Source organism: Chenopodium album, chromosome 7, assembly GCF_948465745.1.
Source record: "Chenopodium album chromosome 7, dcCheAlbu1.1, whole genome shotgun sequence".
Classification (NCBI taxonomy): Eukaryota; Viridiplantae; Streptophyta; class Magnoliopsida; order Caryophyllales; family Amaranthaceae; genus Chenopodium; species Chenopodium album.
Window position 1 is genome coordinate 77715257 of NC_137840.1, and position 24621 is coordinate 77739877.

At 33.7% G+C, this 24621-nt stretch overlaps 2 protein-coding genes and 1 pseudogene across 3 annotated transcripts in view; all 3 read left to right on the forward strand.

Moving 5' to 3' along the window:
- LOC145639768 (large ribosomal subunit protein bL21c-like) overlaps nucleotides 1-3395 on the forward strand; it is a 108351-nt gene extending 104956 nt beyond the window's left edge. The window contains exons 2-6 of the mRNA XM_081691092.1: nucleotides 189-610; nucleotides 913-993; nucleotides 2686-2787; nucleotides 2880-2954; nucleotides 3040-3395. Of these exons, the coding sequence (XP_081547218.1) occupies nucleotides 212-610; nucleotides 913-993; nucleotides 2686-2787; nucleotides 2880-2954; nucleotides 3040-3150 (768 nt within the window). The 5' untranslated portion in view covers nucleotides 189-211 and the 3' untranslated portion in view covers nucleotides 3151-3395. The remainder of the gene's footprint in view (nucleotides 1-188; nucleotides 611-912; nucleotides 994-2685; nucleotides 2788-2879; nucleotides 2955-3039) is intronic.
- An 850-nt stretch (nucleotides 3396-4245) lies between these two features.
- LOC145640725 (F-box protein CPR1-like) lies at nucleotides 4246-5538 on the forward strand. Its single transcript, XM_081691954.1, has one exon. It carries the CDS (start codon nucleotides 4246-4248, stop codon nucleotides 5536-5538), a length of 1293 nt encoding a protein of 430 aa, XP_081548080.1.
- A 5468-nt stretch (nucleotides 5539-11006) lies between these two features.
- Nucleotides 11007-22882, forward strand: LOC145638686 (DNA-directed RNA polymerase I subunit 1-like; annotated as a pseudogene). Its single transcript, XR_014114686.1, has 20 exons — nucleotides 11007-11188; nucleotides 11554-11713; nucleotides 11827-12087; nucleotides 13420-13602; nucleotides 13756-13932; nucleotides 14671-14833; nucleotides 16396-16586; nucleotides 16678-16941; nucleotides 17012-17100; nucleotides 17195-17342; nucleotides 17422-17631; nucleotides 17749-18207; nucleotides 18329-18473; nucleotides 19109-19311; nucleotides 19688-19890; nucleotides 19986-20184; nucleotides 20267-20553; nucleotides 20646-20786; nucleotides 20927-21590; nucleotides 22191-22882. The product of XR_014114686.1 is annotated as a DNA-directed RNA polymerase I subunit 1-like (transcript).
- The last annotated feature ends 1739 nt before the right edge of the window (nucleotides 22883-24621 follow it).

Genomic DNA, 24621 nt, shown 5'->3' on the forward strand with positions numbered 1-24621 from the left:
TTGTTGTAAATAATATATAACTGATGTAGTAGTTTTGGACAAATTTTCTTAAATAAATCCGCAAATTGAACTAAAAAAACTGCACGAAGGGCTATAATTGTCATTTGAGCCAAACTGGATAGGATAGAGTGATAAACCCCCGATTCCAGAAGAAAGGAAGACGAAAGATAGAAGTTCTCTCTCTCTCACAGAGTATAGAGTTGAACCAACAATGGCGTCTGCATTCTCTGCAACTTTGGCATTTTCATGCGCAACTCTTAAACCCAATCAAAACCCACTTTCTTTGAATGCTCCTCTTTCTAAACCCTTTTCAAGCTTCGCTTCACCCCTTTCTCTTTCTCCTCAAAGACTCTCACTTTTCACTGTTGCAGCCAAAAGGCGCAGATTGCCTGAAATCCCAGATGAATTGAAGGATGAATATGAAAAAATGAGGGATGAATTTGAAGAATTCAAAAGACCCCCTAATCAAAAACCTCAACTTTCTGATATTTTGCCTGAAGATTTTCAACCTCCTGAGCCTGGTTCTCCTGAATACGAAGCAATTCTTGAGAAGTATCTGCCCAAAAGACAACCTCCTCCTCCTCGTGAAGAGATTTTTGCTGTTGTTGTGGTGGGTTTTCTTTTAATTTTTTAATTCTGGGATTTTGATTGCTTAATCATTTTATATAACGCCCTAGTGATTAATTCGATATTAAGTATTTGTTCATTGGTTTTGTTAATTATGATTGTTTTTGGTGCAAATTAATTGGGTTTTTTGGTTTTTTGAATTAGAGTAAAAGATTGGTATATTGTCACTGATTTGATGTGCAATTCAGTAGATTATTATTATTATTTGGGGGAAAAATGAGCAAAATTATCAGATTACTGTCTTTTCTGTGATTAATTTTGATGTGTTATGTTCTGTTCTTATAGGTTGGTTCTAGGCAGTACATTGTCATTCCTGGACGATGGATTTACACCCAGAGACTCAAAGGTGCTAATGTCAATGATAAGGTAAGGTTTTGGCTTGAGTGTCTATTGATTTGGAGACCACCTTTCCAGATTATTCCTATTACTACTATGTAGTGGAATGTTTACTCTAGGACATCCATTACTTATTACAAATCTACAGTGCAATTGTTGGTGGCTTCATGGCTTGAATTGATGTGTTCTTCTTATCTTCTAGGCTGTTATGCAAGATAGTGTGGCTTACTATAAGAACTGGAAGATAAAAGAATTGGGTGGCTGTAATCTGCTCTAGCCTTATGTTGAATGTGACTGTTTTGGTGATATTTTTTGAGTTATTAAGTAAAATTGGGAATTCTCCTGGATCTGTGTGTGCAAATTTGATGAATGTAGCATGTGATGATGATTTATGGTAGTGGAAATGGAACTGGAACATTTAGTGGATCATAATGATGATATTTAGTTTTGAAATGGTCCCTTTTTTTTAATATAGGTTTGTGTTTGTTGAGAATAAGTAGGCTGTTTGTATCTCTGAGGCTGAGAAATTAGTTGGGTGCAGGTTCTTGTACTGTGTCTGAGGTATAAAAGGATCTTAAAAATTGATTTCCTATAACACACGGAGTCGAGCTAGTATAGTGTTCTGTATAATTCTGTATGTACTAGCAAGATCAGCTATATCTTCTTTTCAAGGCCGAAGAGAAAACAAAAAAAGGAGACCATACAAAGCTGCTCCCATTGTCTTTCTGTCTGTTTCTTGCTTGGATATGAACAGGAGCTCTTCCAATTTCTTATAGTACTTAATAGCATTAGAAGTGTGAGAGCATGGATGTGGTTATAATTGGTAGTTTCTTTATTGTGTGTATTTTTCAAGCAAAGTCATATTGTATAGCTAGAGTGTTATGTTCATTGTGAGGGTATGGATGTGGTTATCTAAATATCTAATTGTATATAGCATTGTTCTAAGCTCCCGTGAGCTGTTCATTGTGTTCCCTGCTTGCTTTCTTAACTACTGTCTCTGTGAGAATTTGCTTTGCCTCGTGACTTCCTTATCAGTGCTTTATGTCGTATGCAGGGCATTGGCTCAGAAATCTTGTATAACCCCAAACCCATGAAAAAGTGTTATTTGAAATTTGCAAATTACAGAGCCAATGTCCTGTAAATTTGATAAGCCAACATGGAAAATAGATGTTCAACATGGCTTTATGAGCGTATCACTTATCAGTTATTATCTGTTTTCAGTCTCTTAATGGAGTCAGTGAGTTCAAATCTTCTGTCCCATTATATGTACTGCTTAAATCTATCCTCTCTCTAACAAATCACCTAACTTCTTATGAAAATAGGAATCATTACACAAAATTGAACCAAATTGGTGTATGAACGAGAGCTCATCCAATGTTCTATAGTACCTGATAGCATTAAAAGTGTGAGGGTACGGATGTGACAGTAATGGATAGTTTCTTTCTTTTGTGCATTTCTCAAGTGAAATCATAGCATATAGCTAGTGTTATATTGTTTGTTTAATTGTATAACGTTGTTCTAAGCTCCCTTGAGTTACTTATTGTGTTTCCCGCTTGGTTCGTAAGTATTTGCCTCTATCAAAATCTGCTTTGTCTCATGTCTCTTTTACTAGTGCTCTAAGCATTGCACCTCTGGTAACCTCCCAGTCTCCAATATCAACTATCAACTTTCATATTTGTTAATTGAAGAGGCTTCTTAAAGCTAAAGTTCACTATTTTGCAGATTGTTCTGAACAAAGTTTTGCTAGTGGGAACTAAATCTAGCACCTACATAGGAATGCCCATCGTCACAAATGCTGCAGTACATGCTGTTGTAGAAGAACAGGTAGCGTAATGTCTTCTTTTATCTTCTTCCACCAATTAATCACCAATAAAATCATGAAATCCTCAACATTACTGGTGCTGTTGTTCCTGCAGTTGCTTGATGACAAAGTTATTGTCTTCAAATATAAGAAGAAGAAGAACTACAGAAGAAATATTGGTCATAGACAGGTATCAAAGTTATTTCCTATTTGACTAAAATATCAGTTATCAGCATTTTCTAGTAATTAATTTACATTTTGGCTTCTGTATGCAGCCCATCACTCGTATTAAGATAACAGGAATCACTGGTTATGAAGATTACCCAGCTTCTACTCTAGAAGCCGAAGCAGAGGCAGAGTCAAAGGCAGAGGCTGTTTCAAGCTAAGTAACAAATCTGCTGCATACTGCCCTTTTTTTTCTTTTTCTTTTTTTTTTTTTAATTTATTCCACCAGTAGGTTTTTGATTCTTGCAGTGTCATCTTTTTGCCGAAGTTTAGGCTGTTTGTAAGGTTTAATTTGATAGGATCGATATTGGAAGAACTATGGTTGGCCAGAGTTTACTGTATATTTCTCCAACTGAAGGAGCATGATGTAAATTAATGCATCCAAATGAAAGTATTAAATTTTGCAGTGAAGGCTTCAATACTGTAGAGCTGATCATGTAAGCCCGAAGCAATTTGTTTGATTTAGACTCGGTTTGAACCCAGCTGATTGACTGGGCATTCATTTGCTGGCGTGTTAAGGTCTGAACTTTTAATATACATTTCCTATAAGTTTTAATTACTTAGGCACACTCAGCCCGAGTTTACTGGGTACGATGAGCTTCACTCGTGAAATAAAAGTTAAGATGCTTTAGAAAAACACAGAAAACTTCACTATTGTGCAAATTTTTGACTCAGCTCCAACATCTAATTAACAGAAACTATGTGCTTCCTCTTGTATCATGGATTCCTTTTGGAACATTATACAAAACCTGTTTGCAAATTCATGGATTTTTGTTGGATCACAGTACAGAAGTTCATCACACAAATCAATAAGTTCTCTCTCTCTCTTTTTTTTTTTTTTTTTTTTTTTTTTTTTTTTTTTTTTTTTTTTTTTTTTTTTTTAGGAAATCATGTTGTGAATATTTATTTACTGTGATAATTTTCACTCACAGTAAATTATTACGAGTATTATTTTGTAAAGATATCTTTTTTGTTAAAACATAAATGATATACTTTCTATTTTGTAAAGATATTATTTATGTTAAGATATGATTTCGTGAATAATATCTTTATACAATTGATATCTTTTATTATCGTTAGGAATTTCTAAGGTGCTGGAATTGTTTCTTAATAATTTAATCAAGTTGAATTCTTTTTCTTATAAAAACAAGCAACCAAGTTCTAAGGCTACTTGTATAAATACCTCGTTTATTCAATATAAGTGGTGGGTTAAACGTAGGATTAAAAAAAAAAAAAAAAAGAGTTATCAATCAATTATGAATAGATTGTACAAAAAGTATTATGTGAGACGGAGTCATAAATTAAAACAAAAGCGGTCCCAATTTGAAGAAATCCCGATACCAATAATTTGGGATATTTTGTCAAAACTTCCTACAAGAACATGCTTGATTTGTAAGCTTGTATGCAAAGATTGGTATAACATCATCAGCGATCCTGAATTTGCCGATTTACGGCGTTCTCAGGGCTGCTATATCTCTCTATTGCTTCGCGATATATCCCATAAAAGTGATACTATTATGCTGGTTGACATAGAAAAAACCTCAACAAGTATTGTCGATGAGATGGGTAATCTTAATACTAATAATATCGATTCAGTTATGGAGCTGAAACCCCTATTAGTGAAGAAACTTACTATGATTAATGAATTTAATGGTGTTATCTTATTTGCTAGGCATAAATCTAATGGCTGTTTTTATGTCGTATGCAACTTGTTAACCGGACAACTTGCATCCATCAACCATACCCGTACACAAGGTTGTTATAATGTATATATGGTAGGGATTGGATGCTGCCCTGTGTCACGCAAATTGAAACTGCTTAGAGTTGTATTCCACATAGAAAAGCGAAGAAGAAAGGTTGCGCAAGTTAAAACACTCGGTACTAATGAATGGAGGAATGTTGATAAAAGAACACCACTTCCACGCGAGTTTTATAAAAGTGGGTATACTGATATTCCAGTTTACTTGAACGACTCGATTCATATGTACTCCAGTGAGGATAATTGTATATGGTCATTTCATTTTGGAACTGAGAAATTTTCGGCTATTCCATTACCTGATGGTATGAGGGCAGGGACACGGGTTTGTCTGTGTGTTTTAGATTCTTGCCTCTGTTTGAATACAATGGACAAATGGGGTGCAACGGCAATGGTGGAACTTAATATTTGTTCTCACAACATATGGATTATGAAGGATTATGGGGTGAAAGATTCTTGGGTTAAACAATTCGTAGTGTTTCATCCAGATCAATTTTATTCTTTGCCTTTATGGTATAATGATAAGGAGAAAGTGTTGGTTTCTTGTGGTTATACAGGTATTAGGGTATATGATGTTGGTTCTAAAACTAGTGAAAAGGTACATGTTCTTGGATTTTCTCATGTTGAAGCAACTGTATTCAATCCGATGTTTAACAAGTTACAATGGTCAGATGGTACAGCTTCGGAAGAGGAAGAGGAAGAGGAATTGAATGAAGTAGAAATTGAAAGAGCAGTCAGAAGAGAGCAGTCGGAAGAGGAAGAGGAAGAGGAAGAGGAAGATGATGAATTGTAGTCAAGTTTTTTTAGTTGAGGATATCGTTTAGCTGCTGGCTTCACAAGATTTGTTAAGGAGAAGGCTGAGTATGCTAGGCGCGTACTCAACGTACTCTACTGTATTTTTTTGATAAATTAAATTATAAAATAATATTTAAAAATTGTTTAAAAGATCTTAGACAAAATTGAAGTATTTGATAAAATAATGAAATATTACGTTAATTTTTTATTTTTGTAAGGAAAGATAGAAATCTATATTTTCATTTTAAGGAAAGGTAGCATGAGCATTTTATTAATTGACATCAAGTTTGTGGAAATCATATCCGAGTTAGCAACTAAAGCCCTGTTCCAGCTCTGCTCTGTTGAAATCTATTCTGCTCTACTTTGTCCTGCTTTGCCCTGTCAGAAGCTCAAAAGAACTAAGGCCTAAGTGAGCTACGACTTACACGTCCGACTAGCATGAGAAAAAGGCACAATTATCAAAGAGTAAGCAATCCTAAGGCATAAAAAAATCATGCTCACCTTAATAAATTTCAACTCTCTATATGAGTAGTCCGTAAAAAAATCAATTTTATATAGTGGAATTGATTCATTACATTAATCTACGGTTTACTAATATTATGAGAAAATTAAAACATATTATACTGGACTAATCTATTAGCTATTACGGAAAATTAAAACAAAACATTGCTGACATCATTTTTTTTTCAAAATTGTATACATGTTGCTTTTTTTTCAAAATTGTATACATGTCGCTTTTTTATGAAATTTTTTCCCGCCTAAAACCATTGATGATGTCATTTTATTTATTTATTTATTTAATTTTTTTTTTTTTTGTAATACTTTATAAACAAACTAAGTAAATTATTTCAACAACTTTAATCTAGAAAATCAAAGTATAATAAATTGAATATCAACTATATTCCTTCCAATAAATTTATGATAAAATTTAAAGATTCATTGTAAATACAAGTTATACACTGCAATTTTTTTTGTAGATGTTTATTTTATATATAACTTTTTTTTTTGAAGCCATATTTTATATATAACTAGGTTAGGTTCCGTGCCATGCACGGTAATTTTTAATAACTATTTTTAAATTAACAATGAATTTTTCTTTCCTAAAAAAAACAATGAATTTTTCTAAAGTATTATACGGAGTAATGAATTTATTATAAAAGACCCTATAATTAATTATTATAAAATAGCCTATTAGCCAGATACCTATTTTTAAGACGCATTTGACAATATGTGTATTACTATATATTTAGTTTTATCAAATATTGGTTTAATTTTCTTGTTAACCAAATGGATTTCTTAAAACGTTGTAAATTACACTCTATAGTCATTATGTATGTCACAAATTATGTTAAAAACCTGATTTTTTTTTCTCTTAAATTTGTAGTTGTTAATAATTTGTAGAAGGATACATCAAATTTTTTATTTTATTTATTTTTTTAATATTTGAAATTCAAATTACTTTCTTAGAGATTTTTAACATATAATTAATAATTAAATAAAATAAATAAAATTATTGTTGTAATACGTAGTACATAACATTATGGCACAATTATGTTAAAAATCTAATTTACTTTTTTTTTTTTACTTAAGTTTATATATTTGTCAATGTACTCCACTTCTCTATATATATATTATGGAAAGACATATCAAATCTCTTATTTATATATTATTTTGCTATCTTTTTATATATGTATAAGATTTGTCAAATCTTTTCTTTATGTATTATTTTGCTATCTTTTTATTTATGTATAAGATTTGTCAAATCTTTTCTTTATGTATTATTTTGCTATCTTTTTATTTATGTATTAGATTTGTTTACGAAAGATTTAAAAAAAAAAAAAAAAACTAAAGGACACACCAGAAAATGACACGTGTCATTGCTGGTGTGTCTTTTAGTATATACTAGTATAGTGCCCGTGCGATGCACGGTTTATAAATCAAATTATTAAACCCGTAGGAAAAATAAAAATAAAAACAAAGGTAAAACTATTAAAGGACTTGGTTACTAATGGTCAATAAAAAAAATTAAAGGAACGTTATTTGAAAAGTATTTTATGTTATTTGAATTTCTTTTAATTTTTTATAATAATATTTTATTGATTGAAAAATAATTGAATAATACTCCACATAGCTATATAAGAAGTGGACTAATTTATTTATATCTCCTGTTGAGAAAAAACTAAAATTTTCTTATCATACCATCCGCATCAGTAGCTACAATCAATCTAATATATACATGTTTTATTTACCCGTCGCACTCATTAAATTTATAGACACAATAATAACCTTATATTTGACCTACCAGAACATATATTTTCCTAAGTTAACCATTGTACCAAAAACTATATATTATATAATAGTCACATATATAACCAACAACTGATTAAATATAGTATACAACACAAATACTTCGTATATAGGTTGGATACTAATAATTTTATATATTTTTACATATATTTTCCCCCATTTAGTTTTAAAAGCCTTAAAATTGTCTCTTGAATATAATTCGCTAAATTGATTTAGAAGGTTATGTTTATTTCAATATTTAAAGTCATTTACTATTTTCATTTCCTTTTGTTTTAATTTTTCTATTTAGAATTTATTAGACTATTAGGTTTCAAGATCAAAGTCAATATCTTTTTACTGTACAATCACTAAATCAAAGTCGCTCAACTAAAGTTTTGGACATTGCATAGCTACACAACATCCAACACATTTAATGATTACATGCAAATAATTTTAATAACACTACGCATTCGATATAATAAGTTATTAAAAAATTTAACTATATATATACATTTTGATAGGTTTATATCTTTCATACTAACAAAAATTTACAAATGTTATTATTATATTTTGAAAAAAAAAAATAGACTTTGGAGTTTTGTATAAGATAGATAAAGGATAAGTTAATTCCTGTCATATATGCATTGAGTTTTGGGTGTTATATCCGGTTCACCCTTTGGGCTAATCCAGATTTGAGGATCAATTCTAGGTTATTAGGTTTTATTCCCCTTTCGATTGTTGTTGCAGGGGAACGATCACAGGTCCTCGCTACCTAGTGTAGTCTCAGTCACCACTACACCAACAACCAATTGGTGTAGTGGTGATTGAGCTGAGACTACACTTGGCATGAAGGACACGTGTTATAAAATATTATATTATATACATATACTTTTTTATATTATAAAAATAATTATATTATATACACATACTATGATAGTATATCTAGTATAGTACATGAGCAATGCACGATTTTTAAATTAAAATGTTAGTTTTTTTTTAAAAAAAAAAAAATCATAAGTAATAGCATTGTTATTACGAATATTACAATTTAAAACACGAGTAATTGATATGTCTATTTTATATAGTGTTTTATCCCCGTCCCTTGGTCGTTATTAGTAGTGTTTTTGGCTCTTTCGGGCCATTTAAGAGAGACCAAATAAGAAAAATCACTAAACAAAAAGAGAGACCACTTAAGAAAGAATCATTATTTAAGAAAACAAGAAAAAATAGCTTAGGAGAAAGAGTTACTAAATTACAAACATCACGACATCATTTTGATCTAACATCACGCCCACGATTTTCACAAATTACATATCAAAACGATGTACATAATTTCCACTAATTACATATCAAAATGATAAAACATAACAAGTGATTACAAAACTTCCTTTATTTAACACATACTCTTGAATACAATGAATATTTTTGTTGGTTAGCATGAGTAGTTACGATGTACCGCTATATTGGATGATATACATGTTATAGGTTTGAAATATTTTAAGGGGAGAGAGAGAGAGAGAGAGAGAGAGAGAGAGAGAGAGAGAGAGAAAGGAGAGAGAGATCATTTAAGAAAGAGAGAGATAGACAACTTAATTAAGAACATTGCTTAAGAAAATCAATTCAATTAGTTTAGGGGGAGAAAGAGACCACTTAAGAAAGATTACTTAAGAAAATTAGATTAATTAGCTAAACAACATTGATTAAAATTATCCATTACTCTTTATCTTGTTGTACGATTAAAATCACCCATCTTCAGCTATTAGAAGGAGATAGATAAAGTTCGTTGTTAAATTGTTATATTGTTTGGGTGATGCTCGCTGCTTTCCCTATTCTTGCTTAATATTGCCATTGTCGTTGTTGTTCCTGCTGTATATTGCTGCTGATGTTCTTGTTGTGGAGTATTATTTTTGCTAAATTGAAGACTATGGCAGCTCTCTCTAGATTTAAAAACTTGGTAGGGTTTTTTTTTTTTTTTTTTTTTTTTTTAAATTTTTTTATTTAGTGATATTCAAATTGTAATTTTCCCTAAGGGCAACGATGTACCCTCAATTTATATTAATGAAATTTACATAAATGTTGCACATTATGCATTATTTCATCGACAACTCAAATTGTTGCAAATATAAGCTTTAAAACCATTAAGGTATTGATTGGTTGACTTAAATTCATATGGGTATTGGACTTCTTGTTTGGTTGACACAAAAAAGTGAAAATGAGAGCAATGCCAATTTATGGGAATTTTTTACCTTTCTCAAAACATGAAAATTTACTTGCCTAAAGTTAAATTTATTTCCTCCATTTCCACCAATCAAACAAGTTTGATAAATTCCGATAATTTTGATGAAGGAATTTAATTCCTACAACTTGAAATTTCATATGAATTTTCATTTCCCTAATATACCAAACGACAACTCACTAAAATGAAGAAATAAGAAGAAACAGAAGAAAATGAGAGAGTGTATGTGGGGAAATTTAAGGTGGGAGAATACTTTTTAGGGTGTAATTGTGTAAGGAGATGAAAGTACTTTTTAGAAAAAAAAAGAGATATTATGTGTGATGTTGTAAAGATGAGAGATTGAGAGAGAATTAATCTCTGTACATTATTCTATATGATAAGGTGTATATATACATACAATATATTAGGGTTTAATTGGATACGAATATCTTCTAAAAAAAAAAAAATTGGATAAGAATATAAACCTTATATCTAGATTGTTTCGGATGATACAAAGGAGGATAATGGATATCCACACAATATTTATAACATGTGAAACATAAAAAAATTCATTTGTTGCAAATAAAAAAAAAAATAATAATATTAATTAATCAACGAGATTCCATAACAATTATCTAGATAGTTTGAAAGAGAGAATACAACCCTAATAATGTTCAAGTAGAAGTTTTTTTTTTAAATCGTAACAAACATGTGTCAAAACTCAAAAGCGTTTTACTTTAATATTTTTTACGTACCCACAACTAGTTCAGCTAAAAGAGCTTTGACATGAAACAGGTAGAGAAGGGTTTCATGATCATCTTTTCCTTGTTTTTTCCTCTAAACCTCTAAAACCCTTCCGCCGATATTGTAATTTATTCCCTTTTGAAGATGGATCAAACAGAGGTATTCCAATAATTTCCTCCGTCGAAGCTTTAGTCTATAATATCTTGAATTTTGGTATCTGAATGAATTTGTAGGTAGCAACGGACTGTGTAAAGGAGGTTGAATTCGGCGTAATGACGGACGAAGAAGTTCAGAAGCTCAGCGTTCTCAACATTACAAACCGCAACTTGTTTGACAATGTTGGCTGCCCTGTGCCTGGTGGCCTCTATGATCCTCTGTTGGGTCCCATGAATGATTATACTCCGTAACTTACCTTTCTTTCCTTTTTTATTCGAAATATTTAATATTGTAGTTCCAATTATTATACTGTGTAGAAAAATTCATGGAATTCTAATAATTAATTCTTCAACTTTAGATAATTAATATAAATATTTATAAAAGCCTGATAAACTTATATTTTCTCTATTGTTGAATTAAATCTTCCGATTATCAACCATTAATAGGGGTAAAACCCATTTGGCCGTAAATGGTATATTCAAGCTTTTTAATGGGGAGGGATGCCATTAAGCTTGTTGATTTTTTTCCTCTTATTTTCATTGATTGCTTAAGAATGTACAGATTATTCGTTTGATCGTTAATTAAAGACTTTTTTTTTTGTTTTTGTTACAGCTGTAAAACATGTGGTCTTCGTGACCATCATTGCCCCGGACATTGTGGTCATATAGATCTTGTGGTACCGGTTTACCACCCTTTATTGTTCGATAGGCTCGTACGTGTTCTACAGAACACCTGTTTGGTTTGTTACCATTTCAAGGCATCTCGAGAGGAGGTATACTTGTTAACTAAGGAGTTTCATGATCATCTTTTCCCTTTCTTCAATTCTTGCTTGTATGGTTGTGTTGTATATCAACTTGGACTTCCCCGTTGGTTTTTTAAATGCAGGTCGAAATGTGCATCTCTAAGTTAAATCTCATACTGAAGGGTGATGTTTCTGGGGCTAGAGAGTTAGATGATCTTGTTTTAATAAACAATGATAGTAGGCTTCATTTGGATGGTCCCATTTCTCAATATGGCTGGACCTCTTTTCAGCTTTCTGAAGCACTTTTAACCTTGGATAGTTTCATGATGAAGAAGAGGACCAAGTGTCATTGTGGGGTCAAGAATCCTCCCATTACTAAACCTACCATTGGTTTGATTCACATGGTAAGTATATATACTACATAAGAAGCTGCAAATTGTGATTACTTTTCCCTTTTGGTTGTGTTAGTCTGTACTCATGTGTTTGAAAATTATTATTTTGTGATTTTGGTCATTCTGCTATCATTATATTTAGCTCAAGAGATCGATAAATCTTTAAAATGTTGGTTTCTATATCTCAATTCAGTCTTTAGTAACGAGTAAGGTGGCTTGTAGAATGAGTAGTAGAGACTCTTGGTTTCTATATCTCAATTCGGACTTTAGTAGAATGGGGATTATCTCCTCCAGTTTTTCACAAGCTTATTGATCTCCGTTTCCTCCAATAGAAAGAAACAGAAACTTTTGAGGCATACTAGACTACTAGTTTCTAGTCCGGTATCATTCATCATGTCTTCTTTATGCTGCACCCTTCTCTAGCTGTTTTATCTTCATTCTTTTTTTTCCTATTAGTAGTTTCTATCTTGCACAATTAAGTGTTTGAATATGTTGTTAATGCGCACAATCACAATTATAGGTATTTTCACTATGCATAATAAGATCATACTGTTTAAGTAGTCTTTTTTCACCTTATTCTGGAAAAATTGGAGAAAGTTGCTATTATAAGATACTTTGTGTGAAACAATTGTATGTTTGAACACATCAAGGGTTTCCTGTTGGAAAATCTCAGTTTCTTATTACCATTTTGTAAGCTGGCAGATTGAGCTGAGTGAATTTCTGATTTCTCCTTGGAAATTTTTTCTCAAGTAAACCGCGGCTTCTTATTTATTCCATTATAGTTTCTTCGTGCTTGGATTTCCATCTAGTTAATTATCATAAAGTTTATCACCAAAAAAATTATCATATGTAAATTTTTAAAGTCACCTTAGCCTGATTTTGACTTATTGTAGGTCTTACACGTGATTGAAACGTGTGCATTTTCTATTTCTTCATTATACATCCAAATGGATTATTGCAAGATCTAATGATTGACATCACCTACTTTTCTTCATTTCCTTGTGACACAAGTCACACAACTTTTTACAATTATCATAAGATTGGGTGAGCAAAATTTGAAGATGGACAGTCGTAATTTAAGGAATGCTTTTCCCTCTTCTACTCCCTTTGTTCGGTTGTGAACTGCAACTGCTTTAGAATGTGTCGCTTTGACCTATGCATTCGGGTAAACATATGTACTAGTGTATGGAGGAATTCCAAGAATGCTTGGAGTCTAACCTATGAGTTATAAGAAGTACTAGGAATCTATCCTGGAGTTATAAAGAATGCATTTACACAGTAATTAATGATGATTATTGGTTTCTTTCTTTCTAAGTTGATATGTATATACTTGCTCTTTTTTAGGGGGGCTTGAATGACGACAGCATAAAGGCAAATATTATCAGAGGGCACAAGTTAAATGAACATATGGCTGAAAGAGATGTTGATATGTCTGAAGTAGAAATTGCTGAAGGTGCATCAAACAGGCAAAGGAAAAAAAATGATTATATAAAGTGGAAAAAACCACGTTCTCTATTGCCAACAGAAGTATGTTATTTCTCTTTTCTAGATCATATATCATAAGGATTGTTCAAACTGTGGCTCAAGCTTTTCTAGTTTTATGTATGTTTTTGATGCTTTTGCAAGAGTTATTACATAAATACTCAGATGGACATGATGCAATTAACTTGATACCTGCAGGTTAGAGGGATATTAGAGCGTCTTTGGAAAAATGAGGCTCAGTTATGCTCATTTATTTCTGATGTTCGGCAACATCACAACACATCTCAGAAGAAATCAGCTTTTACGATGTACTTCTTAAAAACTATTCTTGTGCCTCCAACAAAGTTTCGTAAGCCTTCGAAAGGAGGTGAATTAGTAAGTTTCAACTGTATTCTCTTTTGTACACCCCCAACTTAACTGCGGAGATTTCATTGTGTGTGTGTGTGTGTGTGTGTGTGTGTGTGTGTGTGTGTGTGTGTGTGCTTCATGGAGATTGTCTATTTCAAGATTGTTAAGCTGGTTAACTATTTGTCATTGTGACTTTCTTTTTTCAAAAAAATAAAAATAAAAATTATTCGGCCATTGACACTAGAGAGAAGGCATGAATTGTTTCAAATTTATGTCTACTTGTTTGCATTCTAGTTTTCTTCGGAGCATGAAGTTCAAAGTATATTCTAGTATCATAGAGTAATTCTGTATTGATGATCCACTTTTTCTTTTGTGCATTATTTCATGTAGTAATGGCTAATAAGGAAATAGAAAACTATGTGAACTAATTCTGGAACTTCTTTGGGATGTGGAAGTGCTTGGACTTGAGATAACATTAAGGACATTAGTATGATTCAATTTTAGAGACAGGGATTAGTTAGATCAGGACTTTGAGAGAATAATACCTTTTATTAGATGCAAGTAGTGATCTTTGTTTAAAAGAGAAGGGGACTGCAAAGTTTTGGTGTTGGCTACAAGCTGACTAACTGGTATAATAGTTGTCCATTTGAAGAGTAATGACATTTCATTGGCATTACCATTTTCATTGTTACTGCTGTTGACTTTTTGGCCGTATTACATCTATACACACTCATTATGACGGGGGTATGATTGTTGTTCTTTTAGGTTATGGAGCATCAGCGAACTGTTCTGTTGGGCAAGATTTTGGATTCTAATATGTCCTTGGCTAATGCTTATGAGCAGCATGCTGAGACTGATATTATTCTTAGTAGGTGGATGAATCTTCAACAATCTATAAATGTTCATTTTAACAGCAAGACTGCAGCAGGTGATAGTTTGCATCCTTGTTTATTCACCTTCTTGTCCATGATATTCAAATAATGACCTTGTTCAAACATGTGATAGAGATTTATGTTACGTTACAGTAGAAATTCAATTCCATAATCTACTGATACTGAATCTTCATGAGCTCTAGGACTTTTGTTATGTCTTGTTATAATTCGATTCATAGTTTCAGTAACTCTAACAAGTATAGTTGTTGTTCCAATTAGTATCCTAATATTACTTATATTGTTTAGGAAGTTTCATATGTTCTGAGTTCTTTTAGCTAATATATACACCTAAGCTTTTAAGGTTATATTGAAGCGAATTAAATAGGGTTTGTGATGAGCTATTATTAGAAGTAGCTTAGTTTGCTTAGATTTTCTTGATCCCTGGCATTTAACCTTTTTTTTTTTTGCTGTTGTGAACCATCTTTTGGCTGAATCCTAGCAAATATGTCTAGTTTGTATTCAGCCATCCAAATTTGTTTTGTAAACATAGTTTTAAGAAGTGCAAGGTGCACTTAAGTGTATGGGAGAAGTTTGCACATCACACAAGGCACATGTCTACAACAATGCTTATCAGTTACTTACATGTTATGTTTTCTTCGTAGAATACTTTATTTACAGGTTTGAATCTTTAAACATTGTCACTTTTGGAATCATTCACTCAAAATTTGTAAGTTTCATTCTATATATATTGCAACATGTAGAGATTTGCGCTTCCCATCACACAAATTTGGTCAGTAATATCTTTAAATTCTAAATAAATATAATCGCAAAAAGTTAATAATATCTTTAATTGATAGTTTAAATCGAGACAAATTCCACAAGATCTTTCATATGAATCACAATATATGGTCAAAGGAGATGGGGTAAATAGTGTATGAATCCAGATGTTGCAGTTTTTTGTTTTTGTTTTTTTTTTTTTTTTTTTTTTTTTTTGAGCAAAGAGGTATACTTTTATTTATTTTGATATATATATTTATCGATTAAAATTCCAAGTATATTGGATGTTATTGTATGGAAAAAAACCTTTTAGCTTGCTCATTAATTCATTATTCAATAGAAATACTTCCTCTGTATTTTTAAGTTTCATTGCAACCTATTTTACAACTTTCTGTTTTGTTGAGCCCGGCTTTGGTCTCTGGTTTGTCCCGCGCTTTGGCTTAGTTGTCTAAGTGTCGGTTTTTCAATGTCGTTTCATGATTTACATGACTATTAACTTAAGTTGAAGCATGATAAATTTTACCCTTAACATCGTGTTTGGCCATCCACTTTAGAGAGAAAGGTTGTAACACCACTGTGCATTTTACTCATGAGAATCAGAGGGGAGTGAACAAAGTAATTGGAGAAGTTGTTTGATAGTTGTTCAAAGGGACTCTTGGATTCCTCCTGGATAGGTTATTAGTTGGTTTAGATAATTTGTCTTGTCTTTGTTAGGCTAAAATTTGGTGAAGCTGAACATGTGTAACTGGATGTTGTCGTGTGCATAGAATAAGAGTGTAGCAACGAGTTGCAGCCTCAATCAGGCTATTCTGATTACCGCTGAATTTATGCACATTGCCAGGTCTAGGACAAGCAAATATGGTTTCTGGAATTTGTCAAACGCTGGAAAAAAAGGAAGGCATGTTCCGGCAACTTATGATGGGGAAGAGAGTCAATTATGCTTGTCGCTCTGTTATATCACCTGATCCGTATTTAGCTGTCAATGAGATTGGTATTCCTCTTGTTTTTGCATTAAAGTTGACCTATCCAGAGGTGAGATTCATCTCTTTAATTAAGCTTTTGCAACCTTTGATTTTGACAATAAGGTTGTGGTTTCTATTCAAGTTTTATGTTGTTGATGCAGAGAGTGACACCTTGGAATTTGGCAAACTTACGAGATGCCATTCTCAACGGGCCTGAGATTCACCCTGGTGCCACACATTATGCGGATAAAAATTCAAATTATATACTACCAAATAGTAGGAAATCTCGGATACCTTTCATTAGAAAATTGCCATCTTCAAGAGGAGTCACAACAAAATTAGGGAAGACTTTCAGTAATGATTACGAAGAGAAGGTTGTACAGCGTCACCTCCGCAATGGGGACATAGTTCTGGTGAATCGCCAGGTATGAAGAGAGAACACATTACTTCTGCCTTAATGCCTTTTTAGTAGTCCCTGATATTTTGTAAATGCAGCCATCTCTCCATAAACCAAGTATAATTGCACTTACTGTTCGTGTCTTGCCTGGAGAGAGGACTCTTCGGTTTCATTATGCTAACTGCGAGTATGTTCCTCCCCTACAATACTTCTTTGATATATAGTTCTGTAAAGTTCTTGATGCTAACACTTGTCACTACTTGGTGATTGTTTTAATTCAGCTCCTTCAATGCTGATTTTGACGGTGATGAAATAAATGTTCACCTTCCACAAGATGAGATTTCCCGGGCTGAAGCTTACAATATTGTCAATGCTAATAACCAGTATATCGTTCCTACTCGTGGTGACCCTAAAAGAGGCTTAATTCAGGTTTTAATATTAACTGAGGGTCAATATGTTTTATTACTATTTTTTTCAATGTGTCTCATGTATCCATACTTGTGAATAGGATCACATTGTAGGTGCTGTACTTCTCACAAAAAGGGATACATTTCTTACCATGGAAGAATTTAATCAACTTATTTGTATGTCCGGTGTGTGTTCTTTTGGTGTCCCCTCTCTCAATGCCAAGAAATTATCTGTTTTGGATTCAGAGAATGTGATACAGACTTATCCACCGGTTATAATTAGACCAAAGAGGCTTTGGACTGGGAAACAGGTTCGAATGAATGTTTGTCTATAGCACTACAGCAATCATTTGTATATTTTAGTGTTACGAATCTAATCTTTTGACCTTCTCTGTAGACTTTGACAGTCTTCAATCACTCCTGTGCAGGTCATAACTGCGATCTTAAGTCAAATCACAACAGGATATTTACCGTTCACTGCTAAAAAGCGTGCAAAAATTGCACGTGAATATTTTGGGATGGATGAATCTAAGAAGAATGGGGGAAGTGTTAAAACAATTGATGAGGTTTCTGGAAAGTTAAAAAAGATCCCCAATTCTAAGAATACGAGTGTTGGAAATTCCGCAAAAAGCAGGGAAAAAGATTGTTGGAGATTCGGCCAAAAACATTCAGAAAGTGGTATGGAAAGAAGAATGTCTGGGAATTCTAGTCACAGCATTGATGAAGATGTTGTGTTTGTTTACAAAAATGAACTAATTCAAGGGGTTATTGACAAGGAGCAGTTTGGAAAGTATGGATTAGTTCACTCAGTGCAGGAGATGTATGGGTCTAATGCTGCAGGAAACTTGCTTACTGCATTGGGTCGTGTTTTGATTGCTTTTCTACAGGTGGCTATCCTGCTTTCTCATTGATTTGCCTTCCACTTATTGCTTAATGATCTGTTTTTTTAATTCGATATTCCAATGTTGCATGTGACTTGCATTGATAAATTATTTGCTTATGCTTTAGATGATGAATGGTTTTACTTGTGGAGTTCACGATCTTCTCCTAGTACGACCTTGTGACAACCAGAGGAAAAAGTTGCTTGATGCTTGCCTTAACTGTGGCAGTGGTGTTCACCAACAATTCATTGGCCGTGAGAAAGAACATATAGGTATGTGATAATTCTTGTATGTAGAATTCTTGCCTTCATTAACTTGACAAGAGCTAGTAGCTTTTATATTGATTTATCTGTCACTTTAGGATTCATCATGATTTCTACAAAAATTTGTTCATGATGTAATAGATTCAGCACATCAAACTCACACAAACAGCATAAATTATTATGAATACAGTAATATTTGAGGAGAAAGATTGAAGCTTTACTGAAATGATGATTCTACTGCTTGTAAAAGGAAATATAGCTGAAAACTTTAGTCTTAATTGATCGAAATAAACAAGGTTTCTTACAAAATAGTAGGTTTAGCCTACAACTCTCCAATAGTGAGTTTAGATTACAACACTCTCATGAGTTTAGGCCATAACTCTCTCATGAGTTCACATCGAATTTCTGCCTACTATCCCAATACCTCTAGCCCTAGGATGATTCTAGACTTAGCTTTTGTCTCATGTGCACTGGTGGCATCTCTTGGTTAATTGCATATTCCATTATGTACTACAGTTGGTGACTACTAACATACAAAACTACCCAAAATACCCCTCCCCTAAGTCGGTTCATTATACATGATAGCTATTTACTTTCAACTAACGCTTTTCCAAATCTTTTCTCTCCCTTTATGTCCTTGTAAGGCTCTTTGGAGGTGCAAATTGGAATAGAGAAAGCAATTCGGGCTAATGGAGAATCTGCAATAATGCTACTTGATGGGATGATGAGAAGTAAGCTGAATACATTGAGCTCAGCTGTCACTAAGCTATTTCCTGAAGGTCTAGTTAAGCCTTTTCGGAAGAACGCTCTTTCTCTCATGACACTCTCTGGAGCTAAAGGTGGTAGTGTAAGTTCTCGACTTTTGTAACTGCTTGTTGCTTTATTATTCTTCATGTTTGGACATTGTAGTTTGTTGTCCAATGACTCCAAGCAAAATGATCAGATGCTATATTGTGAATGGTCACACATAAATGGTAATTTTGTTAACAAGTGAAAGCATATAAGTTCTTTACAAAAACATGCTTAAAAGTAGCATAATATAATATTAATATGATAATATAATAATTATGATCAAAACAACATGAATGCTTTGACGTTTATTGTTTCTCATTCGACTAGTAATTCCTATGCTCTCTTAAATTGCTGGTTTGTACACTTGCTACAGTCGGGGTGCAATCTCATGTTGACCTCACTGGTATTCGTGTTTTCTATACATTTGGCAGTTCAACTTCCAACAAATTTCTCTCTTCTTGGGTCAACAAGAGCTGGAAGGGAAGCGTGTACCTCGGATGGTTTCTGGGAAGACATTACCGTGTTTTGCCCCTTGGGACAGTTCAGCTCGAGCAGGAGGATTTATCAGTGACCGTTATCTCACTGGCCTCCGCCCCCAAGAGTTTTATTTCCACTGCATGGCTGGTCGCGAAGGGTATGCACTCTGTTCAGTCTTAATATATATATATACATATATACTCTTTTAATCGATAAGAATAAAACTTAATATTCACCCTTTTTTGTTTATAGATTAGTCGATACAGCCGTCAAAACATCTCGCAGTGGATACCTTCAAAGATGTTTGATTAAAAATTTGGAGTGTCTCAGTGTTAATTATGACTACACAGTTCGTGATGCGGATGGGTCCATCATCCAGTTCCGCTATGGAGAAGATGGGGTTGATGTTCATAAGATGAACTATATGCGAGAATTTGAAGCATTAGCATTGGTAAGTGTCTTATCCTGCCAGGGTTGCTTTTAAATTCCATGTTATTAGACTTTCTATATTTGATTTACGATTTGTATTTCAGAATCAACAACTGATTGTTAGCAGAAATCCTGTTGGTCAAAATGATGATGAGTGCTTATCCAAATATGTTGAAGAAGATAATGAAGTTCCGAATCAACTTGCTAAGGAAGCTAAAGAATTTTTAAATAATCATGCATCAGCAGTGAATTCTCGACATACACATCCCAAGGATCGTTCAAACTTTATGAAATTGGTTAAGAACAAATACTACATGAGTCTTGCCCATCCAGGGGAGCCTGTTGGAATCATTGCTGCTCAGTCCATTGGGGAACCATCCACTCAAATGACGTGAGTCTTCATTCTCCCTTGTACTTTGTAAATGTTAAGTTTTTGTTGTAATTTGCAGCAGGAGGACTGTAAATGTGATTATGAAATTTCAGATTGAATACATTCCATCATGCTGGTCGAGGAGAGATGAATGTTACGCTGGGAATTCCACGTCTGCTGGAGATATTAAAGGATGCATCAAAGACCATTAAGACTCCTACTATGACATGCCCTTTGCTGAAATGCAAGGCAAAGTGAGTTCTGTTTTCTTTCTCTTACTTTGATCAAAATTCTCTATGCGTTTAGTTGAAAATTAGAGACAGGAAGGTATCTTTGCTGAATTGTTTGGACCTAGAGTTAGAAACTAGAAGAAATATTGTTTGCGCAATTGCAGGGATGATGCACAGGAGCTTGCTGCAAAGTTGAATAGGATTACGGTTGCGGACTTGATAGAAAACATGGAAGTTAGTGTTGTGCCATTTGCCATTAAGGAACATGAAATCTGCAGTATTTACAAGCTGAAATTAAAGCTCTATGATCCTGAACTTTATCCTCGTCACACTGATATAACTTTAGAAGATTGTCAAAATACCCTGCTGGGTGAATACTTGAAGAAAATGGAAGCGATGATATCAAGTCATTTGCTTTTGCTTTCAAGGATAAGTGGTATTAAATCGGAATCCAAGCCAGTAGATGGTTCAAATGAGATGAGAAAAGATGGCTTTGAGAGTAGTGAGTCAGAAACAGAAGAAGTAGAAGATAGTGATAATGAGAAAGGGGATAATTCTATCAGCTCAAAGGCTCGGAAAATGAAAGGACAAGCTGCAGATGAGATGGAATATGAGGACAACGACTCTGAAGAGGAAGTTGAGGAGGAGGTAGAACTGAATGAGCAAGATGTACTAAAAGCCTCCTCTGACCCAGAGCAAAAGGAAAAATCAGAAGCTAGTCAACGAAAAACATCAGATAAAGAAAGAGCAATACATGTTGCTTGTGATGGACTGTGTTTTGAAGTCCATTTCAAGTTAACCAATGAACCACATATATTGCTGGCACAGGTATGCTGGTATTGAAAATATTTGTTTCCATTGATTTTCATTATCTCGTAGACAGTTTGTTTATTTATGGTTGTGTTTGTGTGACCATTGTTTGACTTTGAATATAGCTACAATTTAAACCATACCTTCATGACTCGATTAGAGAAACTTGATTGATTTTATGTGATGATGAAGTATATATCATGGATTGAAAGGATATATACTACGGGATTGCTCGTAGTTCAAAAGCATATACTTGCATTTTCCTTGTGTTTGTACTCTTGTCAGCAATAAAACCTTAAGAGTGCAATTAGGGGGCATTTAATTCGCAAACTGGTTTTGGATTGGAATCAAGAATAAAACCATAGTGGTATGGGTTTGGAACTTGATTATTATTACCATGTTTGGTTTGATTATGGAATGAAGTTCTTTTTTTCTTTTAATTGATACCTAAGAGTATTGGTATGGGTTTGGAACTCTTAAAATTATAAAACAAACATAAGGCATGAGTTTAAACCATTCTAAACCCATACCATACCCAATACCTAAATTTTGTGTAACCCTTAGCATGTTTCCTTGGATCTTATAAAGCTATATTGTCTCACTCAAGGTTTTGTGCAGATTGCTGAGAAGACAGCTGAGAAAGTTTATGTTAAGAACGCTGGCAAGATTGAGAATTGTAAAGCCGTGGAGTTTGATTTGGATGACTCTGGAAATGAAGGGTTCCCGATGCTAATTAGAAAAAGTAAAAATTCCCGTCCCGCTCTGCAGACTGCCGGTGTGGATTTTGTTGCCTTTTGGAATATGCAAGATGAGCTTGATGTCAGGTTCATTATTTCCAATGACATACAAGCGATGCTCGATACTTATGGGGTTGAAGCAGCAAGAGCGACCATTATAGCTGAGATATTTACAGTATTTGGCCACTATGGAGTGACAGTGGACATGCGACACTTGACCTTAATTGCTGATTACATGACTCTTACAGGCAAGTATAGGCCACTAAACAGATATGGAGGCTTAGCTGAATCAATATCTCCATTTAGCAAGATCGCCTTTGAGACTGCTGCTAAGTTTATCACTCAAGCAGCAGTTCAGGGTGAAGTTGACAACTTACAAACTCCTACTGCGAGAATTTGTCTTGGCTTGCCTGCTAAAGTTGGCACGGGATGTTTTGACTTGAACCAAAATTTAGATGTGTAGTACTTATATGTAACTGGATCCGTAATAGACTCACCTTTAAGATTGGTATCTTTTAAGTAAACTAAAAACGAGGAATGTAAAAATGTTTTGGAATATAATTGTTAAATTTAGCTTAATACTTGTCTAATTTTTGTTTTCTGCATCAAGTAAACAATTTATTTACTTCATTAGTTCTTAAAATTGCACCTCTTTGCAAATTGCAGACTCTTATACATCTTTTTGGAGATTTAGATAGAGAGAACAAAAAAAGAAACTCAATCCAAGCAGTATTACAATCAAATTTTAAGTTTAATTGCCTTTTTTTTTTTTTTTTTGCATAGTCCATAATATAGCATCGGAAAGAATAAGACCTTTTAATTTTTCTGTTTAGTACATCATTTTAATGACATAAATTAAACCTCCATGATTGATTGAAGTGTGGAGTATTATGATTTAGCCTCCCATTGTTTTGAGCGGATATCAGAAATAAAATTTCTAGAATATACTTACCCCATTTAGGGTGTGTTCTATTCACGTGATTTTTACTTATCTGAACGTATCTGATCTTAATAGAAATTATTTGAACTTATTAGCCCTTAATCCTTATTAGAATTTATTTTAGTTATAAATTGAACTTGGGTAGCCCTGATTAACCTTTATCACAACTTATTTGAACCTATTTTTCCCGAACTTATCTTATCTGAATTTATCATAACCTATTCACCCTGATTTGCACTTATCTGAACTTATTTTTTTTTCGAAATAAGTGAAAATAAGGTGAATAGAACAGGGCCTTAATACATTGAATACTACAATTCTAACTAGACAATCAAAGCCTTAATCCCATTAGAGGGGTCGGCTACATGAACCAAACATGATTATTTCGCATAGTCATCCACAAAAATCTTCCTCCTCCATCCTTTACGATCAAATACCTCATTCTCATACAAATCCATATGCTTCATGTCCTTCCTAACCCCTTCCAACCAAGTCATTTTTAGTCTCCCTCTATCTCGCTTAAGCTCTCTTTGATCCAACTCTTCCACTTTTTGTATCGACACACCTTGTGGACTCCGTCTTACATGCCCGAACCACCGCAAACCAATTTCCCTGAGCTTGTTTGCAGCACCCAACTTCTTGCGAATAGCTTAATTTCTGATTCCATCTCTTAGAGTGTTCCCGCACATCCATCTTCAGTGGCGGACCCGGCGTTGTTCACGTTGGGTCACGCGACCCGGGAAATTTAAGGGATATGAATAAATGAAAGCAAACGTATCAAGTAGCAGCTCAGTGGTTTAGCGGTAAATGCTTTGAGTGAAAGTCTTTTTTACATTATTGGTAGAGGATCAAAACCTATACCTTAGATTTTGGAAATTTTGACATTTGCTACCAACGAAAGCATCTTGCTTCACATATCCTACCGCTTTAATTTTTTTATTTTATTTTACTACCACCCAAAACCCAAAATTATATATATCACTACCTTTAGCCTTGTGCCATAACCATTTCCGCTAATGGGGCCCAACCACCTCACTGCAAACTTCCAGCCACCACTCCATCTTCAACCACCCTCATTACCACCGTCCAACCTCCATTTCCTCATCAACGCCGGCACGTAAATGACCTCCGGCGCCGGCGACCTCACCCATCCATTTCCCCCATCAACATTGCCCCAAAACCACCATGACCAACCTGTCTAATCCACACCACCACACCACTGCAAAAACGGTGACAGACGCAAGCGGCGGCGGCCGCGCATGGAATCCTCCCAAGGAAAAATTAATAAGGTAGTTATTTACAAAATGGGTTATCCATGATATTAAATATTAAAAAATGGATTTTTTTTTTTTTTGAAAAAACCACCCCTCAA